The following is a 26,070-nucleotide window of genomic DNA, read 5'->3' on the forward strand; positions in this document are numbered from 1 at the left end:
TTATGGTAAATGCAACGGTAAGGTTTTTTTTAACAGTGTATTTCCAAAATCCATACATTTAACAGTATTTTACTGTAAAACTACATGAAATGTCCCGTGAGAATTATTACAGTTTTTCACGGTATATAATAAGGGTACATACTGTTAAGCAATTAACATTTCTTTTCTGTTGCTTTTTTTACAGTATTTTACCGTTCAAATTATGAATTTTTTTACAGTGTACACTTTCACAAATCTTACCCTGCGCATGCGATTCTCTATGGCATCAAATTGCCTTCATACTCTCAGTTCAGTACTTTGAAAATCAACAATTATTAAACATATTTAAAGGTGAATACAGTCATAAGTGAAAGGGAAGCTGATGTGCATTCTAAAAAAGCAAAATAATTGGTTAATAATGTTTCTATAACAGTGCCAGCTCTCCCTATTAGCGAACTAAGCGGCTGCTTGGGGCCCCCGGGGGCCACCCGTGGCTTTCCTGTAGCTCAAACAGTGGAGCATTGGCGCTTGCAATGCCAAGGCCATGGGTTTGATTCCCAGGGAAAGCAAGAACTGATAATAATGTAAATGTGTACCTTGAAATGTAATGTAAGTCGCTTTGGATAAAAGCGTCTGCCAAATGCATAAATGAAAATGTAAATGAAAAATGTGAGATACGGGCAGTGGAATTTCAGGAAAACTTGGACTTGAGAAACTTATTTTAGTTTAAGCACCACACTGTTAGACCTTACCAGGTTTTTTTACAGTAAAATACTGGCAACACTGTTGCCAGTAATTTACTGTTAATTGTACAGTTCTTTACTGTAAAAATGCACTAAATTAAAACTCGAGTTAACTAATTTCACTTACAAAAACCGACTGCCTTAAATTGACCAACTGTTATTTAAATGTATTAAATAAACTTTATAATGCATTAATAATGTGAGCAAAGTATTACTGTGAACTTATTTCATTTGAGACCACTAAAAAAAGTATCGTACATAAAAAGATTTCCACTGGACCAGCAACTACACAGTCACCGCCTGTTAGTAATAAAGCAACATGCAGCATTTCATCAATGTTTTTAAATCTTCTCCGGGACTGAAGCACAGGCTCTACTCTTCAGCACAATGGTGACCAAAAAAACTAACTTTTACAGTAAACTACTGGCAACAGTGTTGCCAGTATATACCTGTTTTATAACTTACAGTTTATTACTGTTAAAATACATTTCATGGGTGTGTCTTTTTATTTTACACTGTTAACCCTTTCATCCCCACAGGAAAATCCACACTACAGAGAGTAAAAAGTAACATTGACGCAGTGTTGCAGTGAGATAATTAAGAGAATATGTAAGTGATTGTTGAGCAGGAGTATAAAATGTTTTAATGCACTATAAGATTTCAATATCCTTTCATATTACTGATTACAGAAACATTGTTTTTCATGTTGTTAACTAACAGATATATGATAAATTGTAAAATTCCCATAAATTCAATGTTTATATACAGGATATGATCGGAGAGTCAGGCATGTCCAGGATGATAATGGCATCACCACAACAGCCAAATTCACCTGATCAAATTTTTCCTGACTTTTTCATGCCATAGCAAATGTGTTTTAAAAACACAGTTAAAGCAGCCAGAAAAAAACAAACATTATAAAGTCCAGGGTCAAGAGCCCAACTAAAGCAACAGGGATCTCCATCATGGTGACTACAAACTTTATTATTTTCAATAAAACATCAACAACTAAATATCTCTTAATTCTCAACAATAACTTTTGTACGAAAGAAATAATGTTAAACTGGTTTGTAAACTGGTTTCACACTCAGTGTGGCTGGAAGTCAGTTGTAGTTCTTGTGTTTGTCTTTTTTCAGGTCTTGTTTCTCTGTCCTTCAATGATTCTGCTTATCAGGTGTTCATCAGTGTCTCAATTCACTCAATTATTTTTATTCACTCTGCCAAGTGGACTATATTAGTGAACTAATGTAGGGAATAGTGAATGAGGGTATAGGGTGTGATTGGGAAAACAGCCGCTGAGTGTCAATTTTGAGCACTGTTAATTTACAGTATATTCCTGTAGGCTAGTTTTGTTTTCTACAGTATATTACTGTTTTAATGGAAAATGGTATGATATTGTCAGAATTTGGCCTTTTTCTACAGCAAGGGTTAACAGTGCATGTCATGCGGGAGATGCTGTAAAAGAAGCGAACGCAACAGTTATACACGTCCTTCTAGCGCATTTACATAGAAAAACAATGGAAACGTAGGCATTTTATTTCCACTTTTCAAATATTGTAATTTTACAGTTAAATACAGTAATTCTACAGCAGCTTACTGCTAAATCACAGTATAAAAATTGTGAAGTCACAGTAAACAGCTGTCATTTTACAATTATTTACTGTAAAAATGATACGGTAACTTACTGTGAAAGTCATGCAACTGGTAACCTGCAATTTATTGTAAATTTACAGTGAAATAATTAACAGTGTACTATTTCTGTTCTGAGTGTTCTTGAGTTTTGAACAATAAATCTTGTTCTTGTTCAAAGTGATCTTGTATTTTTTCTTTATTTCTAGAGCAATATAAGATATATTCTATCAAAAAGTAAAAACTTTGGAGGATAATACGAGTAATAAATCAATGCTTTGACTTGGACATTTTTGTCCTTTATGGACCTGAGTGGTAGTTTTTTTTTTTTTTAATCTGATACTGCATAAAAATATGAAAGCATAAAAATGAATGTTGTTGTTAACCATTGACATATCCAAGGATGTAAGGGACTGTTCGTTTTTTATTTAAGGGGCCACCGGAGGAGTTTTGAGATCTGTAGTCAAAAAATGCATGACCCTCCCTTCGCCAGCAATACATTTTTCTATGACCCTCCAAAATGATTGTGAAAAAAGGCATGACCCTCCCCGATAATTTATTGATTAGCCTACTTCTGTACTGGTTTGCGCTTGGCAAAGATGTTCAGATAGCCATTGTTTTTTTTTTTTTCAACCATAAACTCTTGCTTTCTCGTCTTACTAGGGCTGTAATGATAGACCAAACCTACGATTCGGTTCGTATCACGATTTTTGACTTGATTTGAAAAAATCATGTTGTCGGTGCTGATGCGGTGTGACTCGTTCAACATGTGGGTGGCGCTGCCAATAAAGCATCTAAAAGCTGTCAAAAAGAACCGGCAAAAGTAATTATTATGAATATGTCAAATACAGCAAGGAGACATTTTAATTGTTTATTAATAAACAAGTGTTTTCTGTGTCGACTGCAAAGATGAAGTTGACGATGCGTCGCGATCTTCGCAGAACGCGCCAGAGATAAATGCACATTTCATATGGATTACATAAGCAGAGAGCAGTCTGTTTTCCTTCGTTTTGAATTGTTCTGTTTAAAAGTAGACATTTCAAGCTTTCTATATATTTCTCAGGTCTAAGGCAAGTAGCCTACCTTGCGCTGATTTTCAGTTCATTTATGAGACGAGAGTCCAGTTCACTCGCCGGCGCCTCCCTGAATATCTATTTTCTACTATATTCTTATTCATTAAATACAGGCAATTGGTTGATGAAATGTGGATTAAAATTAAGATACAATTAATAAAAAACGAAATTCACTTTAAAGAAAGGCTTTGTGCTTTCTGTTTGAGGTCTTTGTTAAATTTAAAGTCGCTTTCAGAGCAGTCATGTCCGTAATGGAGAACTGTCATGCCCATAACATTGTTTTTTTGTTTTTTTCACATAAATGCGAACACGAAAAATAAAATAAAAAGAATATTTTATGTTCTGTGGAGGCTGATCCTTCTTCATCCAGTGGGTATATCTTTTGGTTTTGCGCAGTGTAATTCATAGAATTACTAAAAAATCTTTTGCCTTAATTTTTTGTTTTGTAAAAAATCTTTTGTTAAAGATTTTTTGTGTCACGTCACATGTGTATTTCCCTCATAGTAAATATAAAACGCATGTGTTGACTGATATTTTTCTAATGTCTTGACTCCTTTGTAAAGGGAGTATGGATAGTATGGAACTAGTTTTTTGGTGTAGGTCTACATATTTTATGTTAACTTAAATAATACTAATTGTAATTTAAAGATGTGGTAGCCCTACATCTTACACATCACACTCCACTGTTATGGCGGCAATTTCAGTAGATTTACTCACTAACATTATTGTGGAAACAAAATAAGAATGGAAACTAAAATATGGTCGTATCGCGCTACAGCGCACATTCTGTCAGCTGCAGTTCTGGCGACATACATTCTGTCTGGCGACAAAACTCGACATACATTCACATCACATGTTAATACAGTTACACTCACAGGACACTGTGCACTTATTCGCAATCACAAAAGTTCATTATTTGCTCGTGCTTTAAAGCTTTGCCGGGTAAACATTTCATTGGCATTCTGTTCTGACATGATGATGCACCTTTTCTGAGCGCGTACTGAAGTGCGCGCGCACTGTCAAACAGCGCCAAACTGGATTTTTGTTGGGTCAGACCCATCTGATTTCGATAGGGGGCTGATACCGCAAGAGCAACATAGAGCTACATGGAAAAAATATGCACCCAACAAGCCACTTTGAAATTTTGCTGTTTTTATGAATATAAAAGTTGGGTGACCCTCCCCCTAGACTAAAAAAAGTTGGATGACCCTCCCCTCAACAAAGAATAAAAAGACATGACCCTCCCCTATTTCCTCCGCTGGTCCTTTCCATAAATACCGAACGGTCCCTAATATTTAAAGAAAGAAAAATCTGCTTAGCATTTAGTGTATGGAAATGTTTTATTATTATTATAATTTTTATCAAAATCAACAGTGACATTATGTAAAGAAACTGGTGTTTAAGGTGTTAAAACTCTGAAAATTAATGAATGTTTGGTAATTATGATTAGAACTGATGCTGGAAAAAAATTTAAGTCAGTGAAAGTGGAAAAAAATATTAATCTATAATATTTTTATGACACTTTTTTGACAAGGACATTTTTGTCCTTTATGGACCTGAGTGGTAGCTTTTTTTTTATCTGATACTGCATTAAATATATTAATGCATCAAAATTAATGTTGTTGTTAATCATTGACATATCCAAGGCTGTAATAATCAAAGAAAAAATTATTACATAATCTTGTAATTATGTACAAATTACATATATTTAGTTATATTTAGTTTGATCTGATGTTGACAATCAATATGAAGATTTCGTAAACCTCCCTCCACTGACCATTTGTTGAAAGCCAAAAATGAAACTTTTGCAGCCATTTCATAGTTGAACTGTTTATCTAAATGTGATGAAGTGCTTGAATGGTTCTAACATGAATGTTCTTCAGCATCATGAATGAATGAAGAATAAACACCAACCTCTTTGTTCTTCAGGATCTTCAGTGTGTTTCATTCTGCAGGGTTCTGGATCACTCATGTTCTCACTGTCCTCTTTAATAAACTCAGTCTTTGCAGATTTCAGCTCTTCCTGAAGCTCTGATGCTCGTCTTCACTTGCAGCATTTATTGGGGAATGTTTGTGGGAGGGGCTTCAATGACCATGTGACTGATGTGGGAGGAGCTTCACTGATTATGTGATTGACATGCCCAAAGCTGATCTGCCCAAAATAAAAAAAATATATATATCAGTTGCTGAGTTTGTTTCCAATCCACTGAATGAGTGACATTTGCTTGTTGTAACTCTTCAAAATTAAACTTTATTTTTGTATCTTTTTTCAACATTGAATCTAATACTACACATATTTAACTATTAAAAATGTGTATTGGTCAATCTCAGGCAACTTTATTTTTTTTTTACAAGGTTTCTAAGCAGAAGATGGACGCATGTTTTCTCAGTCCTATAACCAAAACTCATGTGCCATTTAAAAAAGCATTTCAATTAATTCCTTTGTTTTCCCCACAAGAGTTAATTTTAAATAAATTGCTGGTTACATGTTTAAATAATTGATATTTGTGAAAAAAAAATCACTATATATAAAGGGAAGTTAAGACAAAAAAGGGAGAAAAGAGAGGTTTGCAAATGCGTTTCGCTTCTTCCCCTGCAGGATGCCATGGATGGGTGTTTCTGGCACCGGCATAGTATATGAGTTCTCTCCATCTTATACAAAACAGAAGAAAGACAAAAGGTTTAAGTCACTTTGTGGTGGACTGGCTCCCTGGAAGTATGGTGTTCACATTGTAAACTAATGCTAATGTCTACAATATAAGTAACTGCAACCTTAAATGTTAAAGTTACAATATGATACTATGAGTACTAATATTTACAGTATTAAATCAACAAAACAAAGGACTCTACTCCTGTTACTTTAACTCACCCCTGTTATTTTTCATATAATTAACAGGAGTTTTTAATCAAAAAGTTATCAAATACATGGCATATGGCCACATAGCATGCATGCTAATTGCATATGGACACGGAGGAAATTCTAGTGACTTACTAAAAGTTAAGAAATAGTTAAGTTAGGAAATAATTCAGGTAACAGTATGTTGAGATTCTTAGTCATAGTTACAATTTTAAATCAAATATACAGAAATTAAAATTAGATTACTTATGTTCTTCCAAATGTGTATTTTATCTAAAATATTTGGTAAAATGTTTTTTTTTCTCATGAAAAATAAATAAATTTAAAGCATTGATTGGATACAAAGTCACACAACAATGCAAAAAAAGGATTTTGAAGGATTTTAATCATTATATTTCATGGTAAAGTTTAGAGATGGGGACACGCAGAAAAAAATGCTATTTTTTAGAGTTCCAAGTAGTTTTTATTAATATTGTTTAATCATACATTTTAAATTTGTAGTAAGCTTAATGGGCAGGACTTTTTGCTTAATAATAAAATGTATTTTAGAGTTAATTTTCATGCATTTTTATACATATACAGTGCTATGCATAAGTTTAGACACCCATACTAAAGTTGACTAAAAGAGGAATAAAAAATCATCTTTTGGAAACTGAACTTAATGCCTTAATTTAAAAAAATAGGAAAAATCCAACCTTTAAGGACACCAATTTTATTTGTGAATGAATAATGTATCGTAAATAAATAAATGTTCTTCCTTAAAATACAGGGTGCATAAGTTTGGACACCCCTATGTTAAATTCCCATAGAGGCAGGCACATTTTTATTTTTAAAGGCCAGTTACTTCATGGATCCAGGATACTATGCATCCTGATAAAGTTCCCTTGGCCTTTGGAATTAAAATAGCCCCACATCATCACACACCCTTCGCCATACCTAGAGATTGGCATGGTTTTATTTCAGTTAGCCTAATAGCTGGTTTGATTTGCATTGAGAGATGATCTTATGGAAAGTACCCCATGACAATCTCTATACTGTAAAAAAATGGTAATTTCTTCCTGTTGTTTTTACGGAAAAAAAATGTATATTTAACATTGGATTTCAGTAATATGATATAATGTTAATTTACCGTCCTATTGTAGTATTAATATCTGTTTTGTACACTGATAACCACCAATCACAGCAATGATGAGAGTCACATGATCAATCAAAGCTCAACACAATCCAATCTTCCACAAGAAAGTTAATACTAATATAGAAGCTGCACAGTGTCATTCACACAAACATTAAACACCATCATGGTAACACATGAAATTTTAAAAATGCAATAAACATTAATTTAACAACATTAAATGTAACATAAACCCCTAATGTACATAACTAATTAGAAAAAAACGAAGAAAACTATGAAGAAACATAGTTATTTATACATCAAATGTGAAGTGTCACATGGAATTGTGGGAATGTCAATTTACGGTTTTTCACTGTAAATTATACAACGAGTTGTTTTTTCACTTTCAAAAACTGTAAATGTACCGTTAGATCTATCACAGTTATTTACCGTATATAGTACGGAAACTTTCTGTTAACCAATTAACAGTCTTTTACCGTTACAATTACGATCATTTTTTACAGTGAGGTGAAAACAGGAACTCTTACACACACGCAATAATCCGACAAAGAACAAGGGGAACACACGCAAGAAGTAGAGAGAAAGTAATGAGACTAAAGGGAGAACATGTGTCACAAGCCGCGTTCCCATTACCCTTCAAATTGAGCAAATTGAAATTGCGAATTGAAAATACGCTCAATGGAAACACGTCAATTTCGTAAAAACTCCCATTTATCGCAAAAAAGTTTTCACGCTCGCATGAGGTGGTTTTTCAGGCAATTTGAAAAAGAAATATTTCGCAAAACTGCAATGGAAACAGTTTTTGCGCATTTACAGTCACTTGACTTAGAAGGCAGTGTTTGGACAGAATACGAAGTCAAGAGTTAAAGTTTGAGATCTGTGAGGGGAATCGATCTCAAGTGTGGCTGTATGCCACTTTATCTCTCCCCTTTATTTTTTTAAAGCTTTTTCAGTTTCTAATGATCTAATTACTTTATTGTAATGAATGTAGTTATCATAAAACCAAACTTTATCAGTTCTTCCAATAGAGCAGTTTTACAGGCTTTTATATCCTTTATCATCGGTTTTTAATGGTTAAACACTCAGAATAAAGTGAGATGATCTGCTGATGATCCTTAATGGCTTGTTGAATGAGTGTTGATAGTCTGAGGCTCATCAATATAACAGATCTGCTGAAAACACTCTTTATTTCATGACAATAGTTCCTGTTTTCACCTCATTTATTATGCTGATGTCTTCAGATCTCCTGTAAATTGACACTTAAAGCTCATTTCATTGGTGTCAACAGACTGAGGGTATTTGTTGGCTGCTATATGTACATTTATTTCTGTGTTGATGATTTTAACTGTTTTTCTTACCATTATTCATATTTGGAAGAATTTAAATCATTTATATTCTTTTCTATATTTCTAGATACCTGGATTTTAATGAAGAAGCAGAATAATGTTAGGATTAGCAATAAAAATTGTTCAAAATAATTAATGAATTGGCTCCAGTTACTGTAGGATGAATAGATAGACAGACATAAATGCGTATTTAACAGGTTAAAGAATGACAAATGTTTTGCAACCTTTCATTTTCTATTTTGTGGGTAGGGCCTATGTGAGTTTTATGTGAGTCTTGTATTGTTCAGTCATTTCATAGGTAGCCTATCGGGAGACTTGTGTAAGTGCGCCCTCTATTGGATAGAGGCTAGAGTGGTGGTCACATACTGAACTTTCGCGCTCGTTGCTCAGTCTACTGGACCGAGAGAGGTGTTCACATCAGGGCGATGAAAGCTTGAAATATACCGGTTGTAACTTTAGCTTTAGTGCACATGGTAACTTATACGTGTATTTTATGGTGAGTGCATACATTTAGTTGAGATGTGTCGAGAACTGCTGTTTTGAGTGCTTAAGAAATTGCTAACCTCGAGGTTTGTTTTGCTGTGTGCTAGCGCTCGCCAGTCTATCGTCTTGTAATGCAGCCCACGTGTTTCAGTTGTCCCTTTTCTATGTTAGGCTGATTCTGAATGGAGAGAGAATCATGAACTTTTGCTCTGAAATTGTACAGGTATGTACCAATACCAGGTTTAGAATATAATGTGTTCATTTAAAAGTTGTCTTGTTTATTGATGTCCAATGGCACTGAACAGCCCAGATGTAAAGCATGTACAATTTTTGCTTAATGCATGTTACTGTGTGTCTTAACTAGTGAAAGGGAAATGGTTCAAAAAACAAAAAACTCAGTAATTGATACTTTTGATTTGGGCAGATCAGCACCCCCAACTCTGGAATTCATCATCAGTGAAGCTCCTCCCACTGCTATTGCATCATCAGTGAAGCTCCTCCCACAGCAATTCTCCAATAAATGCTGTAAATTCCCATCAGCTACAAGTGAAGACGAGCATCAGGAAGAGCTGAAATCTGCAAAGACTGAGTTTATTAAAGAGGACAGTGAGAACATGAGTGATCCAGAACCCTGCAGAATGAAACACACTGAAGATCCTGAAGAACAAAGAGGTTGGTGTTTATTCTTCATTCATTCATGATGCTGAAGAACATTCATGTTAGAAACATTCAAGCACTTCATCACATTTAGATAAACAGTTTAACTATGAAATGGTACAGAAGGTTCTGGGTTTTCTTCAACAAATGGTCAGTAAAGGGAGGTTTGAGACATTTTTATACTGATTATCAATATTAGATTAGATTAGCCTACCAGAATTTTAGTAATTTTCAACATAGTTAAAGATCTTTCCGAATTTTAGATAAGTCCCGCCCTCTCCACTTTTTGAAAAGTTTGATTGATTCACCAGAATGATTGACAATTAGGAGGACCAATAGTATAGGGTATCCACCCGGAAGTAAAAAAATCCTCCGCTATACCTTTAAAGGAGAAGTTCACTTTTAAAATGAAAATTCTGTCATCATATACTCACCCTCATGTTGTTTCAAAGCTGTATGAATTTCTTTCTTCTGCTGAACAGAAAGGAAGATATTTAGAAGAATGTCAGTAACCAGACAGTTTTTGGGTCCCATTGACTTCCATAGTAGGAAAAAAATATACTATGGAAGTCAATGGGACCCAAAAACTGTCTGGTTATTGACATTCTTCTAAATATCTTCCTTTCTGTTCAGCAGAAGAAAGAAATTCATACAGGTTTGAAACAACATGAGGGTGAGTATATGATGACAGAATTTTCATTTTAAAAGTGAACTTCTCCTTTAAAAACAATTAAGATTTTTTAAGAATCGTTAAACACCAAGTTACTGATGAAGTTTTATTTGTCAAATATCATACAAGTTATTCATAGTTATAGAGATTCTTCTTACAGTAACTTGCGTAACAGGGTTGATGAATACAGTCAATGCTACAGTTTGTGTAAAAACTGAGACAATGGATTGAAATTATATTCTTGTCTTCCCATCATGCAGTAGAAAGAGGCCAGATGATGTCACAATTTTAAGAAATTCTCTGTTTTTAAAAGGAGGAAAATCATGTCAGGAGTAACAGGGTTGAGTGAAACATGTAGGACACAGATAATGCTAATAAAAATTGTTCATTTAAAACTAGTTAAAGCCACGGCCGCTCTACACTGAGCATGTGGGCCGTGAAATGACGTCACATTCTGTGGCAGCTTTTTCACAAACATAAATTTAACATACATTTAACGGTATAACAAAAAAAAAAAGCAATCCACTCCACTTGAATGATAAATGTTTGTGTTATTTCTCACAGGGTTATTCACTTGAGCTTGTGTTTCTGGTGTCTCACTTTCACAGACTCATGAATGGAAGTCTAGGAAGAAAGTCTAGTGTGAACGGCCATTAATAATTAAAAGTCAAGTTAAGTCATCCTCATTTATATAGCGCTTTTAACAATGTAGATTGTATCAAAGCAGCTTTACAGAGATAAACGTATAATTTAAGGTAACAGAGATTGTTTTGGCTTTATTGCGGTTCTTTAATGAAGTTATTTTACAGCTAAAGTTAGTTTTGATTGATTCGCTTCCGTCGCAACGATCATTTGTTATTAAATTGGGGCCGCTAAGACGACACCATTCTCTCTACACAGACTTTAAATGCGAACCTGTGAGAAACGCTGATGGCGTTCACATGCGCATTAAGAATTGGTTCTATATTCCCTACAAACCAAGTCTAAACAAAGTACTCGTCTTTCCTTATAAATTTTGATACAGAATTTTATTTTATTTTGTCACTTCGGGGTTGGTACGTGAAACGAATTTCCTGACAACGCTTTATCTGTAGAGTGGTAAAGGGATCCTCCATAGGGAGAGACTAGTTGGCACTTCAGCACTGTGTTGACATCCGGTCCAGGCGAAGGTCCTTCGTCAGATCTGGATACGGCCTGGATCTGGGAGGCTGCAGGAAAACCTCGGGATAAACAAAGACACTAAAATTAGCGTAGATGCCATTCTTCTTATGATGTAACGAGTACATCAGGATTTATGGGAAGTGTTCCCGGTTCCGGCTGACCTAATCTATGCAGCCTAATCATTGTATTATAGAAGTCTATAATGTGTTATGTGAATGCTAGGTCAAAGAGATGTGTCTTTAATGTAGCTTTGAACTGACAGAGTGTGTCTGCTTCCCGGACAATGGTAGGAAGACTGTTCCAAAGTTTTGGTGCTAAATAGGAAAAGGATCTACCGCCAACAGTCGACTTTGATGTTCTAGGTATTATTAACTGGCCGGAATTTTGAGATCGCAATAGACGTGAAGGACTATAATGCAGGGTTCTCAAGTTTTATCAAAAGCTTGGAGTGAGCTCATATGCGGTTAGGGGAGGAGCCCTAATGGAGCCCCGCCCCCCAATTTTACCCATTGTTCATAATTAACCAGCACAAATTGAAATTATAACAATTGGTAAATCTGATAAATGTCAGAGCAATTCATCACATCAAATATACTCTTTAATGTTTTATTTCAAAATTACAAATATACAAAAATTACAAAAATATAACAAATTGCTCCAAACAGTTTGGAAAATCTTTTTGCATTTTGAATGTGTTTAGTCGAAATGGTATAATGATTTATTGTGTGGTGGGACATTGTGAACAAATGACATATTAGAATATTAAGGTGTGTGTGTGTGTGTGTGTGTGTGTGTGTGTGTGTGTGTTTGTGTGTGTGTACACAAGAGTACACACTCCAGCTTATGAAATGTGTTTTGTGTAGTAAGTGTTTGTTGCACATTTTGATGCCTTGATAACAGGGGTAGGGGGCTCCCACTTTAAGCACTGTGGCTCGATGCCAGACAGTTAAATTAAAATATTACCCAGATCACTCTGCTTTAATACATGTAGCCTTAATGTAACTAGAAAGACTATTAATACAGTATAATATATAATTTAAAATAAAATGATGAAATACATCTTCATTCCTTCCCATACCCACTAACATTTCCCTTAGTTTCAGATAACGTAAGCTAGCCAAACTGAGCCAAAGCTTCTGGCCTGGTTGCAAAGTAGTTGTAGAGTTTTTGACTGCATCAATAATAATGTATACGATGGGCTATATATTAAATGTTCTAAAATGTTAGACGAGCTTTCTTCCAACTTACCTTCTCCATCACGATGTGTGTTCGCGCGATGTTGTTGGTTACCTAGTAACGAACGTACGGTGGCCGAGAATGTTCCGTCAACTACCGTGTGTTCGCGCATCTATGTTGCCTAATAACGAACGCAATCTGGCGGCAATAAACTTCACTTTGTGTGCCTGTGCCTCGTATACAACGTTATATATAAAGCTTGCAGGACAACTTGGTTGGCATTGCCTTTTCAGCGTGAGAAATACACGGTGTGGCGTGTGAGCGTGTGAACTGGTTGAATTGCATGTGTCTCACGGCCAATGCGTGAGACTTTAGAATCCTAAGAGCTCGCTCAAGTACTGCAGAGCTAAACCATTTAGTGCTTTGTAAGTAATCAGCAATATTTAAAAATGTATCCGATGTTTAATAGGCAGCCAATGCAGTGTTGACAGAACCGGGCTAATATGGTCATACTTCCTGGTTCTGGTAAGAACTCGAGCTGCTGTGTATTGAACTAGCTGTTTGTTTATTAAGCGTGCAGGGCAACCACCCAGTAGAGCATTACAATAATAATCTAGCCTTGAGGTTATGAACGCATGAACTAATTGTTCCGCATTTGTCAATGAGAGCAAATGCGAAATTCTTTGGCGAATTAAATTTTTTTAATGTTTAAATTGGCAAGTCAATACACGTCCAAATTATGAACTTTCACTCTATGATTGTTAAATTTAGCAGTTAATCCGCGAATCACATGCGTGCCGAACCGAATCTGGTGTGATCCATTCCACCCCTAGCACGTTATCTCATTGAATATCATTGTCAGAATCGTAGAAATGCAGGGTTAAGATCGCGTGGGGGTTTGAATCGAGATCGCGATCTTTTAGCGATTAATTGTGCAGCTCTAGGTCTAACATATTTATAACACAGTCAGCTTTGCAGCCTTGGCTAAATGTAATTTACATGAGACTAGATAATGATCTTAGATGTCATCGCTCTGCTGCAGAATTTCAATGGCATCAACATCTATTCCATGTGATAATATTAGATCTAGAGTAAGGTTTTTTACCTTACCAAATTACTATAGAGACGAGCAGCACCATCCCAGGAGGGATGAATACCATCTCTTTTCAACAGGTCAGGTCTGCCCCAAAAACTTTTCCAATTGTCTATGAATTCTATATTATTAAGTGGACACCACCTCGACAGCCAGTCAAGTCAAGTCAACTTTATTTATATAGCGCTTTTCACAACACAGATTGTATCAAAGCAGCTTCACAGCATCAAACAAAATAGCACATCAGTGTTTGTTTCTAGTGCAAAACGTCCACGTCTGGTAATGCTGATCAATAGTATTGTTGATTGATTAATTAAATTAAAGGGGGGGTGAAATGCTATTTCATGCATACTGAGTTTTTTACACTGGTAAAGAGTTGGATTCCCATGCTAAACATGGACAAAGTTTCAAAAACTAAGTTGTACGTTTGAAGGAGTATTTTTGTTCCAAAAATACTCCTTCCGGTTTGTCACAAGTTTCGGAAAGTTTTTTTCGAGTATGGCTCTGTCTTACGTAAGATAGAGCGGAATTTCCTTATATGGGTCCTAAGGGCACTTCTCCGGTAAGATCGCGGCCGCGCGCGCACTCGTAGACTAGAGCAAGAGAGTGAAAGCAGTTCGCCATCAAAGCGCCCTGCCCGGCTTTTGGGAAGTCAATGTCACCAAAGAAGTGTGTTTTTGGTTGCCAGGGCAAGACAACCCTGCACAGATTCCCAAAGAACCCAGCGTTAAGGAACCCGTGGATGGAGTTTGTTTTCCTGAGCATAAACGGAGTTGTGTGTAAGACTGTTGTTCCCTGCATTTCGACGATGATTGTTTTATGAACAAAGCCCATATCGACGGATTTGCAGATCGTCTAATGCTTAAGGATCGAGCAGTCACAATGATAAAGGTTCGCGGTCGTGCGTTGGAACGGTGAGTAAAACTGTTGAACAAATGTCTCTGTGTGTTGTTAGCTCGGCGCGTTAGCACAGCTAAGCTTCGCCCACACGGCCCGCCCCCAGCCGCTCGGTTTTTTCCGGAAAGACTCGGTACAGCCAATCTTTCAATTAAAAATATAATAAAACAAAAGACTTTTTGGAGATATGAAGGATGCAACATTACTCTATAGGTACTCAAGATTAACAGGAGATTGAGTGAAAATGAGCATTTCACCCCCCCTTTAAGTATCCCCAACTGAGCAAGCCAAAGGCAACAGTGGCAAGGAACCGAAAAACTCCATCAGGTGACCTAATGGAGAAAAAAAAACCTTGGGAGAACCCAGGCTCAGTCGGGGGCCAGTTCTCCTCTGGCGTTTATGAACTAGAGACCGGATTTAACTGTAAGATTAAAAATATTATATAAATGCCTGGCTGAAGAGATGCGTCTTTAATCTAGTTTTAAACTGGGAGAGCGAGTCTGAGCAACGAACAGTATCAGGAAGGCTATTCCAGAGTTTTGGAGCTAAATGTGAAAATGATCTCCCTCCTTTGGTTGATCTGGATATCCTAGGTATGACCAAAAGCCTCGAATTTAGTGATCTTAAAGAGCACGATGGATTATAGGACGATAGAAGATCCGTTAAATAGACTGGAGCTAAGCCGTTTAGGGCTTTATAAGTCAGTAGCAATACCTTGTAATTAATACGGAGCTTTATAGGTAACCAATGTAGTGATGATAAAATTGGTGTTATATGGTCAAATTTTCTTGATCTAGTAAGAACTCTAGCGGCGGCATTTTGGACTAACTGTAGCTTGTTTATTGAGGATGCAGGACAACCAGCTAATAAAGCATTACAGTAATCTAGTCTCGAGGTCATGAACGCATGAACTAACTTTTCTGCATCAGAAACAGATAGCATATTACGTAGCTTAGCAATGTTTGGTGGAAAAAGGCTGTTTTTGTAACATGAAATATGATTTTCAAAAGACAGGTTGCAGTCAAGTATAACACCCAGGTCTTTTACTGTAGAGGATAAAGTAACAGGACATCCTACTATGTTAAAGTTGTATTGTAAGAGGTTTTGTGGGCGGTTTTTTGAACCGATAAGTATTACCTCTGTCTTGTCTGGATTTAATAAAAGAAAATTGCGCGTCATCCAATCTTTTATATCTTTAACACACTCTGTCAATTTGGATAATTTAGCGTTTTCATCCGGCCGTGATGAAATATATATTTCTTTGAGTGTCATCAGCATAACAATGGAAACTAATTCCATGTTTCCTTATAATATTTCCAAGTGGCAGCATATATATTGAGAATAATAGAGGGCCTAACACAGATCCTTGCGGCACTCCATAGTTTACTGGAGTTATGATCGATTTTTCTCCATTTAAATAGACAAAATGGTATCGGTCAGATAGGTATGATCTGAACCAGCTTAATGCTTGTCCTTGAACACCAGTATAATTTTGTAGTCGATCTAAGAGTATTGTGTGATCTATAGTATCGAACGCAGCACTAAGATCAAGTAAAACTAGTATTGAGATACAGCTTTGGTCAGAAACTAATAGTAAATCATTTGTGATTTTAACGAGCGCAATTTCAGTGCTATGGTGCGGCCTGAATCCAGACTGAAACTTTTCATAGATGTAATTTTCTTGTAAGAAAGAGCCTAGTTGGGCAGACACAACTTTTTCTAGTATTTTGGACATAAAAGGAAGATTTGAAATGGGTCTATAATTTGCTAGATTATTTGGGTCTAATTGTGGTTTCTTAATGAGTGGTTTCATAACTGCCAGTTTAAATGTTCTTGGAACGTGACCTAAAGATAAAGACGAGTTAATAATATTGAGGAGAGGCTCTTCCACTATAGGTAACACTTCTTTCAGTAGTTTAGTTGGTATGGGATCTAATAAACATTGTTGTTTTAGATGAAGTGATAAGTTTATTTAACTCTTTTTGTTCTATAGTTGTAAAGCACTGTAATTGTTCTTGCGGGGTGATAATCGAGGCTGAGTTATAAGGCGCGATTGAGGATTGAACGTTTACAATTGTGGTTCTGATATTTTCAATTTTCTCAGTGAAAAAAATCATGAAATCATTACTACTAAACTGTAACGGAATATTTTGTTCAGGTGACGCTTGTTTATTTGTTAGTCTAGCCACGGTGTTAAATAAAAACCTAGGATTGTTTTGGTTATTTTCTATTAGTTTGCGGAGGTGCTCAGCCCTGGCTACTTTTAGGGCCTTTTTATAACGTGACGTACTGTCTTTCCAAGCGATTCTAAAAACCTCTAAATTAGTTTGTTTCCATTTACGCTCTAAATTACGGGTTTCTCTCTTTAGGACACGAGTAGTATTGTTGTACCATGGTGCTTTAATTTTCTCTCTGACCTTTTTTAGTCTAATAGGTGCAACAATATCCAGTGTTCCAGAGAGAATGGTGCTCATTTTGCTGGTTAGTTCCTCTAATTCATCTGTTTGTTTGGGTTCACTGAGCAGCTGAGACAGATCCGATAAGCAATTTGAGAAATGATCTATGGTGGATGGAAGGATTGTTCTGCCTGGTCGATAACGCGGCGCCGCATGACATATTACAGCAGTACGTAATATGCAAGTTACCATGTAATGGTCAGTTACATCATCACTTTGTGGAATGATATCTATATCGGTTGGATCGGTTCCATGTGATATAATTAAATTGAGTGTATGATTAAAACGATGAGTTGGTCCGGTAATGTTTTGCTTAACCCCAAAGGAGTTTAATAAATCTATAAACGCAGCCCCTAACGCATCATTTTGATTATCTACGTGTATGTTAAAATCTCCAACAATTAATGCTTTATTGACATTGACCAATAGGTCTGAGAGAAAATCTGCAAACTCTTTTAGGAAATCAGCGTAAGGCCCTGGCGGTCTATATACGGTAGCCAAGGCTAAAGATAATAGGGATGTTTTTCTAGCATCTAAGAGCGTAACATTTAGTACAAGTACTTCAAATGAAATAAACGTATAACCCGTTTTCTGAGTAACACTAAGAAAATCTCTATAGATTGTTGCAATACCGCCGCCACGACCAATCAGACGGGGCTCGTGCTTATAGGAGTATCCTGATGGAGTAGATTCATTTAGACCGAAATAATCATTTGGCTTAAGCCATGTTTCAGTTAAGGCAAAGTACATCGATGCTATTATCTGTGACTATTTAATTTACAATAACTGCCTTAGGTGTGAGTGATCTAATGTTTAAAAGACCTAGCTTTAGAAATTGTTTTTGTTTACTAATAGCAACATTTTCTGTTTTAATAACAGTTAGATTTTTCCTAGATCCTGCAGTAGATTTATTATTTGATCGCACTAAACGAGGAATAGACACAATTTCTATGCAATGTTCTACACTAGTATTTATATCAGTTAATTTGGTGCAGCAGAGACTATGATTTGGACTTTTGGTTACTAGTCAAAAGGTATTTAACATTTTGGAGATGTTATCCGACAGAAGATCCGCTCCGAATCTGCTTGGGTGTAAGCCATCAGTACGGAAAAGCCTAGGACGCTCCCAAAACAGATTCCAATTATTTATCCATCCATTGAGTGAACACAATCTTCTAACTATCTCATCACTCCTGCGAACAGGAAGGGGGCCAGAGCAAATTACAGTGCTTGACAACGTATTTGCGAGTTCACACACCTCTTTAAAATTAATTTTGGTGATCTCCAGCTGGCGGAGTCGAACATCATTAGTGCTGCCGTTAATAATGATCTTAGAGAATTTACGATTAGCATTAGCCAGCACTTTTAAATTTGCTTTGATGTCAGGCGCTCTGGTCCCGGGAAACATGTGACTGGTGGCTGGTGTCTCTATTTTCACGTTCCGTGTGATCGTATCGCCAATTACTAGGGCACAATCAACAGGATTCTCAGTGGGTGTTTCACTGAGCGGGGCTAATCGATTTGTTATGGTAATCAGAACGGAAGAGTGGTTTTTTGATCCGCGACTAGAGCGATACCTCACTGTCACCCATTTGCCCGGCTGCGCAGGCACTAATTCAGCTGGAACCGAATCATGTAAAGAGTTCACTATGCTAGGCGCATCCAAAATAGTATCTAAAGCTCTAGTACTCTTACTATCCTCGACTAAAGTTTGGATGCGTGACTCTAGTTCTGAAATCTTCTCCGTCAGCCTGACTGTCTCTTTGCATTTATCAGTGCAGGTGACAATAACAGGACGACATTACTCACCGTGTTTGTTGACTGATTCTTACTCACCTGGGCTTTTTATAAACTCAAAGGCACGGGCGCACGAGAAAATAAATAAGAAATAACTGAGTGCATGTGTTAACAGGCTAGCGAATTACTAGCTTGTTGTGCTAATTATAACGGAAGCTAGCAATGTCAGGTTAATCTAAGATGTTGGGTAAGCTGTATTTAGTAGTATAAACAACTAGAAATGATAGTAAATGATGGTTCAAAACAAAGAAATACGAGGCTAAGACGGAGCTTACAGCACCGAAGCAAACAAACTCACAGCAGGCAGCGAGGAAGACAGGGAAGGTTTTAGTAAAATAAATATCAATCTCAAAGTTGGTTTCAAAATATGGCAGTATTGTACATTTTAATGTTAATATCATGTTAGATAATTGTTATTGATCAAATATATTTAATAGTTCTTGCTAAAGAAACATGGGATTCGAGCCTATAATGTTTTAAAAATAATAGTTGGAAGATAAATTTACCTCATTCATGGAAAGTTTCAAGGACAAATAATCAATTTATAAAAAGGCATGATATTATCATATTTTATAGCAGTTTTCTACTTTCTACATCAGGGCTCACTTTCATGTCCATTCACTTTATAACTTTGAAGAGAAATATTTTGATGTACTAATGTAATAATTAAATGTAATAATTGTTTCTTTCATGCCAGACATGATGGAAGAGAGCGAGGAGAGTGAAGAACTGAGTGAAGTGGACGAGGAACATCATGTCAGACCTGGAGGAAAACCTTTCAGTCGCTCAAAGACTAAACAGACATTTTTAAAGAAAAGAAGAGCCAAGAAATCTTTCACCTGCACTCAGTGTGGAAAGAGTTTCACAACCAAACTAAATCTTGAGTGTCACATGAGAGTTCACACTGGAGAGAAGCCGCACACGTGTGATCAGTGCGGAAAGAGTTTCTCTATTAAAAGTGAACTGAAGATACACATGAGGATCCACACTGGAGAGAAGCCGTTCTCATGTGATCAGTGCGGAAAGAGTTTCTGTCAATCTTCATCCCTTAATGTTCACATGAGGATCCACACTGGAGAGAAGCCGTTCACATGTGATCAATGTGGCAAAACATTTCTTTTTGCATCAACCCTGAAGAATCACCTGACAGTTCATACGAAGGAGAAGCCGCATTCATGTTCGGTGTGTGGAAAGAGTTTTTCATCGCTGCAATATTTACGTGGACATGAGAAAATGCATACTGGTGTGAGAGAGTACATGTGCTTTGAGTGTGAGAAGACTTTTATTACAGCAAACTGTTTAAAACTGCACCAGAGAATTCACACTGGAGAAAAACCTTACAAGTGTTCACACTGTGACAAGAGATTCAATCAGTCTGGAAATCTGAAAACCCATGAGAGGATCCACACTGGAGAGAAACCGCTCACATGTGATCAGTGCGGAACGAGTTACTCTTTTAAAAGCGAACTGAAGCGACACATGAGGATCCACACTGGAGAAAAACCTTACACATGTTCACACTGTGACAAGAGATTCAGTTACTCATCACATCAGAAAAGACATGAGAGGATCCACACTGGAGAGAAGCCGCACACGTGTGATCAGTGTGGAAAGAGTTTCTCCAGTAAAAGTGAACTGAAGATACACATGAGGATCCACACTGGAGAGAAGCCGTTCTCATGTGATCAGTGCGGAAAGAGTTTCTCTATTAAAAGTGAACTGAAGATACACATGAGGATCCACACTGGAGAGAAGACGTTCACATGTCATCAATGTTGCAAAACATTTCTTAGGGCATCAACCCTGAAGAAACACCTGAGAGTTCATTCGAAGGAGAAGCCACATTCATGTTCTGTGTGTGGAAAGAGTTTTTCATCGCTGCAATATTTACGTGGACATGAAAAAATGCATACTGGTGTGAAAGAGTACATGTGCTTTGAGTGTGAGAAGACTTTTATTACAGCAAACAGTTTAAAACTGCACCAGAGAATTCACACTGGAGAAAAACCTTACAAGTGTTCACACTGTGACAAGAGATTCAGTCAGCCAGCAAATCTGAAAACACATGAAGGAATTCACACTGGAGAAAAACATTACAAGTGTTCACACTGTGACAAGAGATTCACTCACTCATCATATCTGAAAACACATGAGAGGATCCACAGCAGAGAGAAGCCGCACACGTGTGATCAGTGCGGAACGAGTTTCTCTACTAAAACTCACCTGAAGCGACACATGAAGATCCATTCAGTGGATAAACCACTTAAACACAGACTGAAATCATGGTAAGTAGTAGAGATCCACCGATTACAATTTTCTTGGCCAATTCCGATTTCCGATTTTTCATTGAGTTTGACCTGCCGATACTGAATTTAGCCGATTCCGATTCCATTTTTTCTAACCACTTTACAGCACACACAAATATTTATTTTCTATCTTTTCTTTAGTAGAACATTTTGCATAGAACATACAATTTTTTTTTTTAACAGATAATGTTAATAACTAATCTAGAACTATATAAATTTCTCCTGGTGTGGGAAATTAACAGTGCAGTGTTATGGAAGAACCATTTCCTTCTTTTCACATTCAATATCAATTTCTTCTCTCATCTGCCACATGTCCAGCCAGGCTAAACAAGCACTCACACAACAACACTAATTGTGCTCACCTGATCCTCATGTGCTCTGGTCCCTTTATATTTAGCCTCTTTCCCTCATGTCTTTGCTGGTTTGTTTTGTAAGTTGTCTGCATTCAATTTCTCTGCAAGGTTGCAGTCTTGTTTAATTTCTTTTTGTTTACTTCTGTCCTGGCAAGCCACTCTAGTGCCTAGTGTTGTTTCATCCCACCTATGCCAAGCCTCTGGTTCCTTGAGTTGCTGTCAAGTTTCCAATGTTCCCAAAGAGCCTGGGTTTGTCTAATCCCTGACCCACCGGTTCTCCAGTTGTGCCCTTGACCCACTTATTCTCCAGTTGTGACCTCGACCCATCTGTTCTCCAGCTGTGCCCTCGACCCACCTGTTCTCCAGTTGTGCCCTCGACCCACCTGTTCACCAGTTGTGCCCTCGACCCACCTGTTCACCAGTTGTGCCCTTGACTCACCTGTTCTCCAGTTGTGCCCTTGACCCACCTATTCTCCAGCTGTGTGCCCTCGACCCACCTGTTCTCCAGTTGTGTGCCCTCGACCCACCTGTTCTCCAGTTGTGTGCCCTCGACCCACCTGTTCTCCAGCTGTTCCCTCGACCCAACTGTTCTCCAGTTGTGTGCCCTCGACCCACCTGTTCTCCAGTTGTGCCCTCGACCCACCTGTTCTCCAGTTGTGCCCTCGACCCACCTGTTCTCCAGTTGTGCCCTCGACCCACCTGTTCTCCAGTTGTGCCCTCGACCCACCTGTTCTCCAGTTGTGCCCTTGACCCACCTGTTCTCCAGTTGTGTGCCCTCGACCCACCTGTTCTCCAGCTGTGCCCTCGACCCACCTGTTCTCCAGTTGTGCCCTCGACCCACCTGTTCTCCAGCTGTGCCCTTGACCCACCTGTTCTCCAGCTGTGCCCTCGACCCACCTGTTCTCCAGTTGTTTTCCCTGCTCTATTGTTTGGACTGTTCCGCCTGTGTTTTGTCTTTGTCAATAAATATCACTCCCCGTTCATTCGGCACCTGGGTCCTCCCTTCTCTGAATCCTGACAATTTATTTATATTTCAAAAAACAGTACTAGAGATTCTAGAAACCATATCCATTTTTGCCCTTTTAAAGGGGTCATATAATGCCATTTTTGTACAAGCTAATATGATTATTTAGGGTCTAAATTAAAAGTTTGTAATATACTTTAATTAAAAATTCTCAATAGTATTGTAAGAAAACACTAATTTTGCCTGGTCACAAACAGCTGTTTTCAGCATGCCATTTAAGTGCATGTGTCTTTAAATGATAATGAGCTTTGCTCACCGCCTACACCGTTTGAAATAACACAATAACCATAACGCGCTGTTCATTATAAACATGGGATTATGAATTATATTGAGAAGGTCGTTTATAGAAAACATGCCGTAATGGACCCTGCGTGTAAACCTTAGACGCATTCATTGTGAAGCTAGTGATTTGCAAAGATTAATATAAATATTAATATAAAGGTTAATAAAACGTTACACTCACTTCTTCTTCTGGAGGTGCAACAGGAACACGAATAGTTGGTACCGTTCCTTTTTTCATGAGCAGAAAGCAGTCTGGTGTGAAATGATTCACGCAAACATGAAAGCATTGACGTTGATCGTGGGGAATCCCCGCGTCAGTGCTTTGGGAATATTCCCTTCAAAAACAAAACTCAGCCATTGCGTCTTCAGCGGTTCGGATTTTGGAACATCAAAATGACTGCTGTGTTCCTTATTGCACACAAGAACAGAACACCACAATCGCTTAGACGCCATTCTGCTCCAGCATATCAACAATGCACTATGATGACAGACAGCTCGCTCACGAGCGAGGGCGGGTCTGTGTTGAAACGCTGCTGTCAATCAACAATCGTGGGAGGGGCGCCGACCGTGTGACGTCACATGGTCGAACGGCTTGATATGAGACAGGGGAAAACATATAAGGAGATTTAAAAAAAAAAACACTGCATGGATTTTTATCATTTTATGATGTTTGTGTACAGGCACTGCCAACACATTTCAGTACAATCAACTTGTAAAAGTGCATGTACCATTATATGACCCCTTTAAAGACATGGGAACCCTGTATCTCAAATCATATACAACAGTTTACTGATAGTCAACTAATTTTATGTTCAGTTCATATCCACTGCATTCTTTTCTGATTTTTTCATGATATTTTTCCTTCATTATATCCTGAGCAATCCTCTCATCATTCAATCAAAATATGACATATCTGTTGTCATCAGAGATCGAGTTATTATGTGGAATACTACAATGCCTAACAATTCAACTACTACATGTTGATACTCCCTTAAAAGTTGTAACCTTTGCATACTCAGTTTGCAGATGATAAGTTTTCCTTTCATCAATTTTTGTTATATTGTTGTTTTGTCATCTAGGACAGTGTTGCCAGTTAATGCCTTTTTCAGTTTTCAGGGCTTGCTATTCCCTGCAAGGTAAAGGCAACTTCACTGTGGGACATGAGGAGCAGAGAGTTGAAGATGCCATGAGAAGGAACAGACCGCCAGAGACAATAGAGATCTTGTTCGGCTTGCCAAAGCCATCGATGGACATAAAAGAAGAATTGCTATATGGACAGGGTTCCTTACAAGTGTCTCCACATTGTTGTGCATCTGACTAAGCCTACACCAGATGGGAGTAGGTGTTCTGTGTGTGTATCTTCTTAGCATCCTTGACAATGACAATTATCATCATTACTCTTGTACTACTATGCCAATGGAGACACTTCGTCAATGCACTCAGCCCTAAATTTTAAGGTCACAAATGTACCTCACATAATACCTGAGGTCTAATGTCCCTGAGGAGGGATTCTAGATCTCTTTACTGCCCTAGTACTTCAGGAATCCTTTTAAAGGTATACATGTGAATTAAACGTGGCACAATGGCCTTCATCATCACTATGCTAATGCCTATCTAGTGCAGGGATTTCATCACTATGTGGATTCAGGACTGCTGGGACACTCCAGTCACAAGATAGTTCTGTCGGGAGAGACAGAGTCATTTGCACCTCAATGAACTGTAATATTTGCTTCACAGGACATATGCTTCCAACTACATACTATTTATTTACTAGTGTGTTCTAACATGTAACTATTTCATGTTTGGTCTCATCTGACAGCTTATAAACTGAATTGAACTGAACAGTGGTGAACTTAATAGAGATATTAAAGTATCTTAATGTACAATCTAGGTATTTTTGCTTACACATGCATTGATGAGAATATGTTAATGTTCTTCTCCCCCTCTGGATCTCCACCCATTTGCCTCATCTTTCGGTTTCCTGTCGGTAAGGTTTGGTGTTGGTATTCCACTCATGTTTAACAATGCTTTGTTCAGGGTATAAGAAGGAAAGGTAACTGTGTATCTGGGAGAAAGGCTGTAGCCCGCCACTCCCACACACCGGTGCGTAACCTCATACTATGAGAAAGGCTTTTACGGCCTCTTCTGTACAACAGTACGCTATTTGTTACAACTTAAAGCAGGGATGTCCAATCCTGCTCCTGGAGGGCCACTGTCCTGCAGAGTTTAGCTCCAACCCCAATTAAACACACCTGAACCAGATAATCAAGGTCTTACTAGGCATTCTAGAAACTTCCAGGAAGGTGTGTTGAGGCAGGCTAGAGCTAAACTCTGCTGGACAGTGGCCCTCCAGGACTGAGTTTGGACACCCCTGACTTAAAGCTACACTGTGTGATTTTTACCCCCATCTAGTGGTGAAATTGTATATGACTACCCAGTGAATATTAGTTTCTGTTCCTCTCAATTCCGAGGGCGTTTTAACTCCTACGGTGGCCGTATTATTCCAAGATTAACATGGCTTCCAGTTATCGACTTCGTCTATGACAATAATAAACAATACGTCTAAAATGAATAAAACTACAGGACAGATGTCAGGAGGTAAACGTCACCCTTGGAATCGGCTATCCCAGCATAATCAGATTAGGCTAACGTTACAATGTGTACAAAGTAAAAGCAATTAAAAATAACTAAAATTTACAGTGTCCTTTTTTTTATATAGCTTAAAAAATTGCGCCTTTAAAACTATTCATCACCTGTGATCCGTCGCAGCACAGATTTATGTTACAAGGTAAACGATACTTTTTCACCATTGACGCGAGGATGAAGTTATACTAGAGGTCGTTCTGGCGTTATGCACAACCATGCTATGGTTAGACAAGCAACTATAAAACTTCGAATTTACACAAATGAATTACAACAGGCTGAATTACCTGTCGAGAAGAAAGCAGGCAACCTC

The 26,070-nt window shown here is 37.6% G+C and overlaps 1 protein-coding gene and 1 long non-coding RNA gene across 2 annotated transcripts in view; both read left to right on the forward strand.

Annotated features, from left to right (window-relative positions):
- LOC307164096 overlaps positions 1-26,070 on the forward strand; it is a 249,343-nt gene that overhangs the window by 18,810 nt on the left and 204,463 nt on the right. The window lies entirely within an intron of this gene.
- Positions 19,849-22,861, forward strand: LOC307165914 (uncharacterized protein; the record flags this gene model as incomplete). Its single annotated transcript, XM_079883992.1, has 2 exons — positions 19,849-21,434; positions 21,964-22,861. 2 exons carry the CDS (start codon positions 19,849-19,851, stop codon positions 21,977-21,979), a joined length of 1,602 nt encoding a protein of 533 aa, XP_079740118.1. The 3' UTR covers positions 21,980-22,861.

Source organism: Squalius cephalus (genome assembly GCF_949319135.1).
Source record: "Squalius cephalus genome assembly, chromosome: 1".
Taxonomy (NCBI): Eukaryota; Metazoa; Chordata; class Actinopteri; order Cypriniformes; family Leuciscidae; genus Squalius; species Squalius cephalus.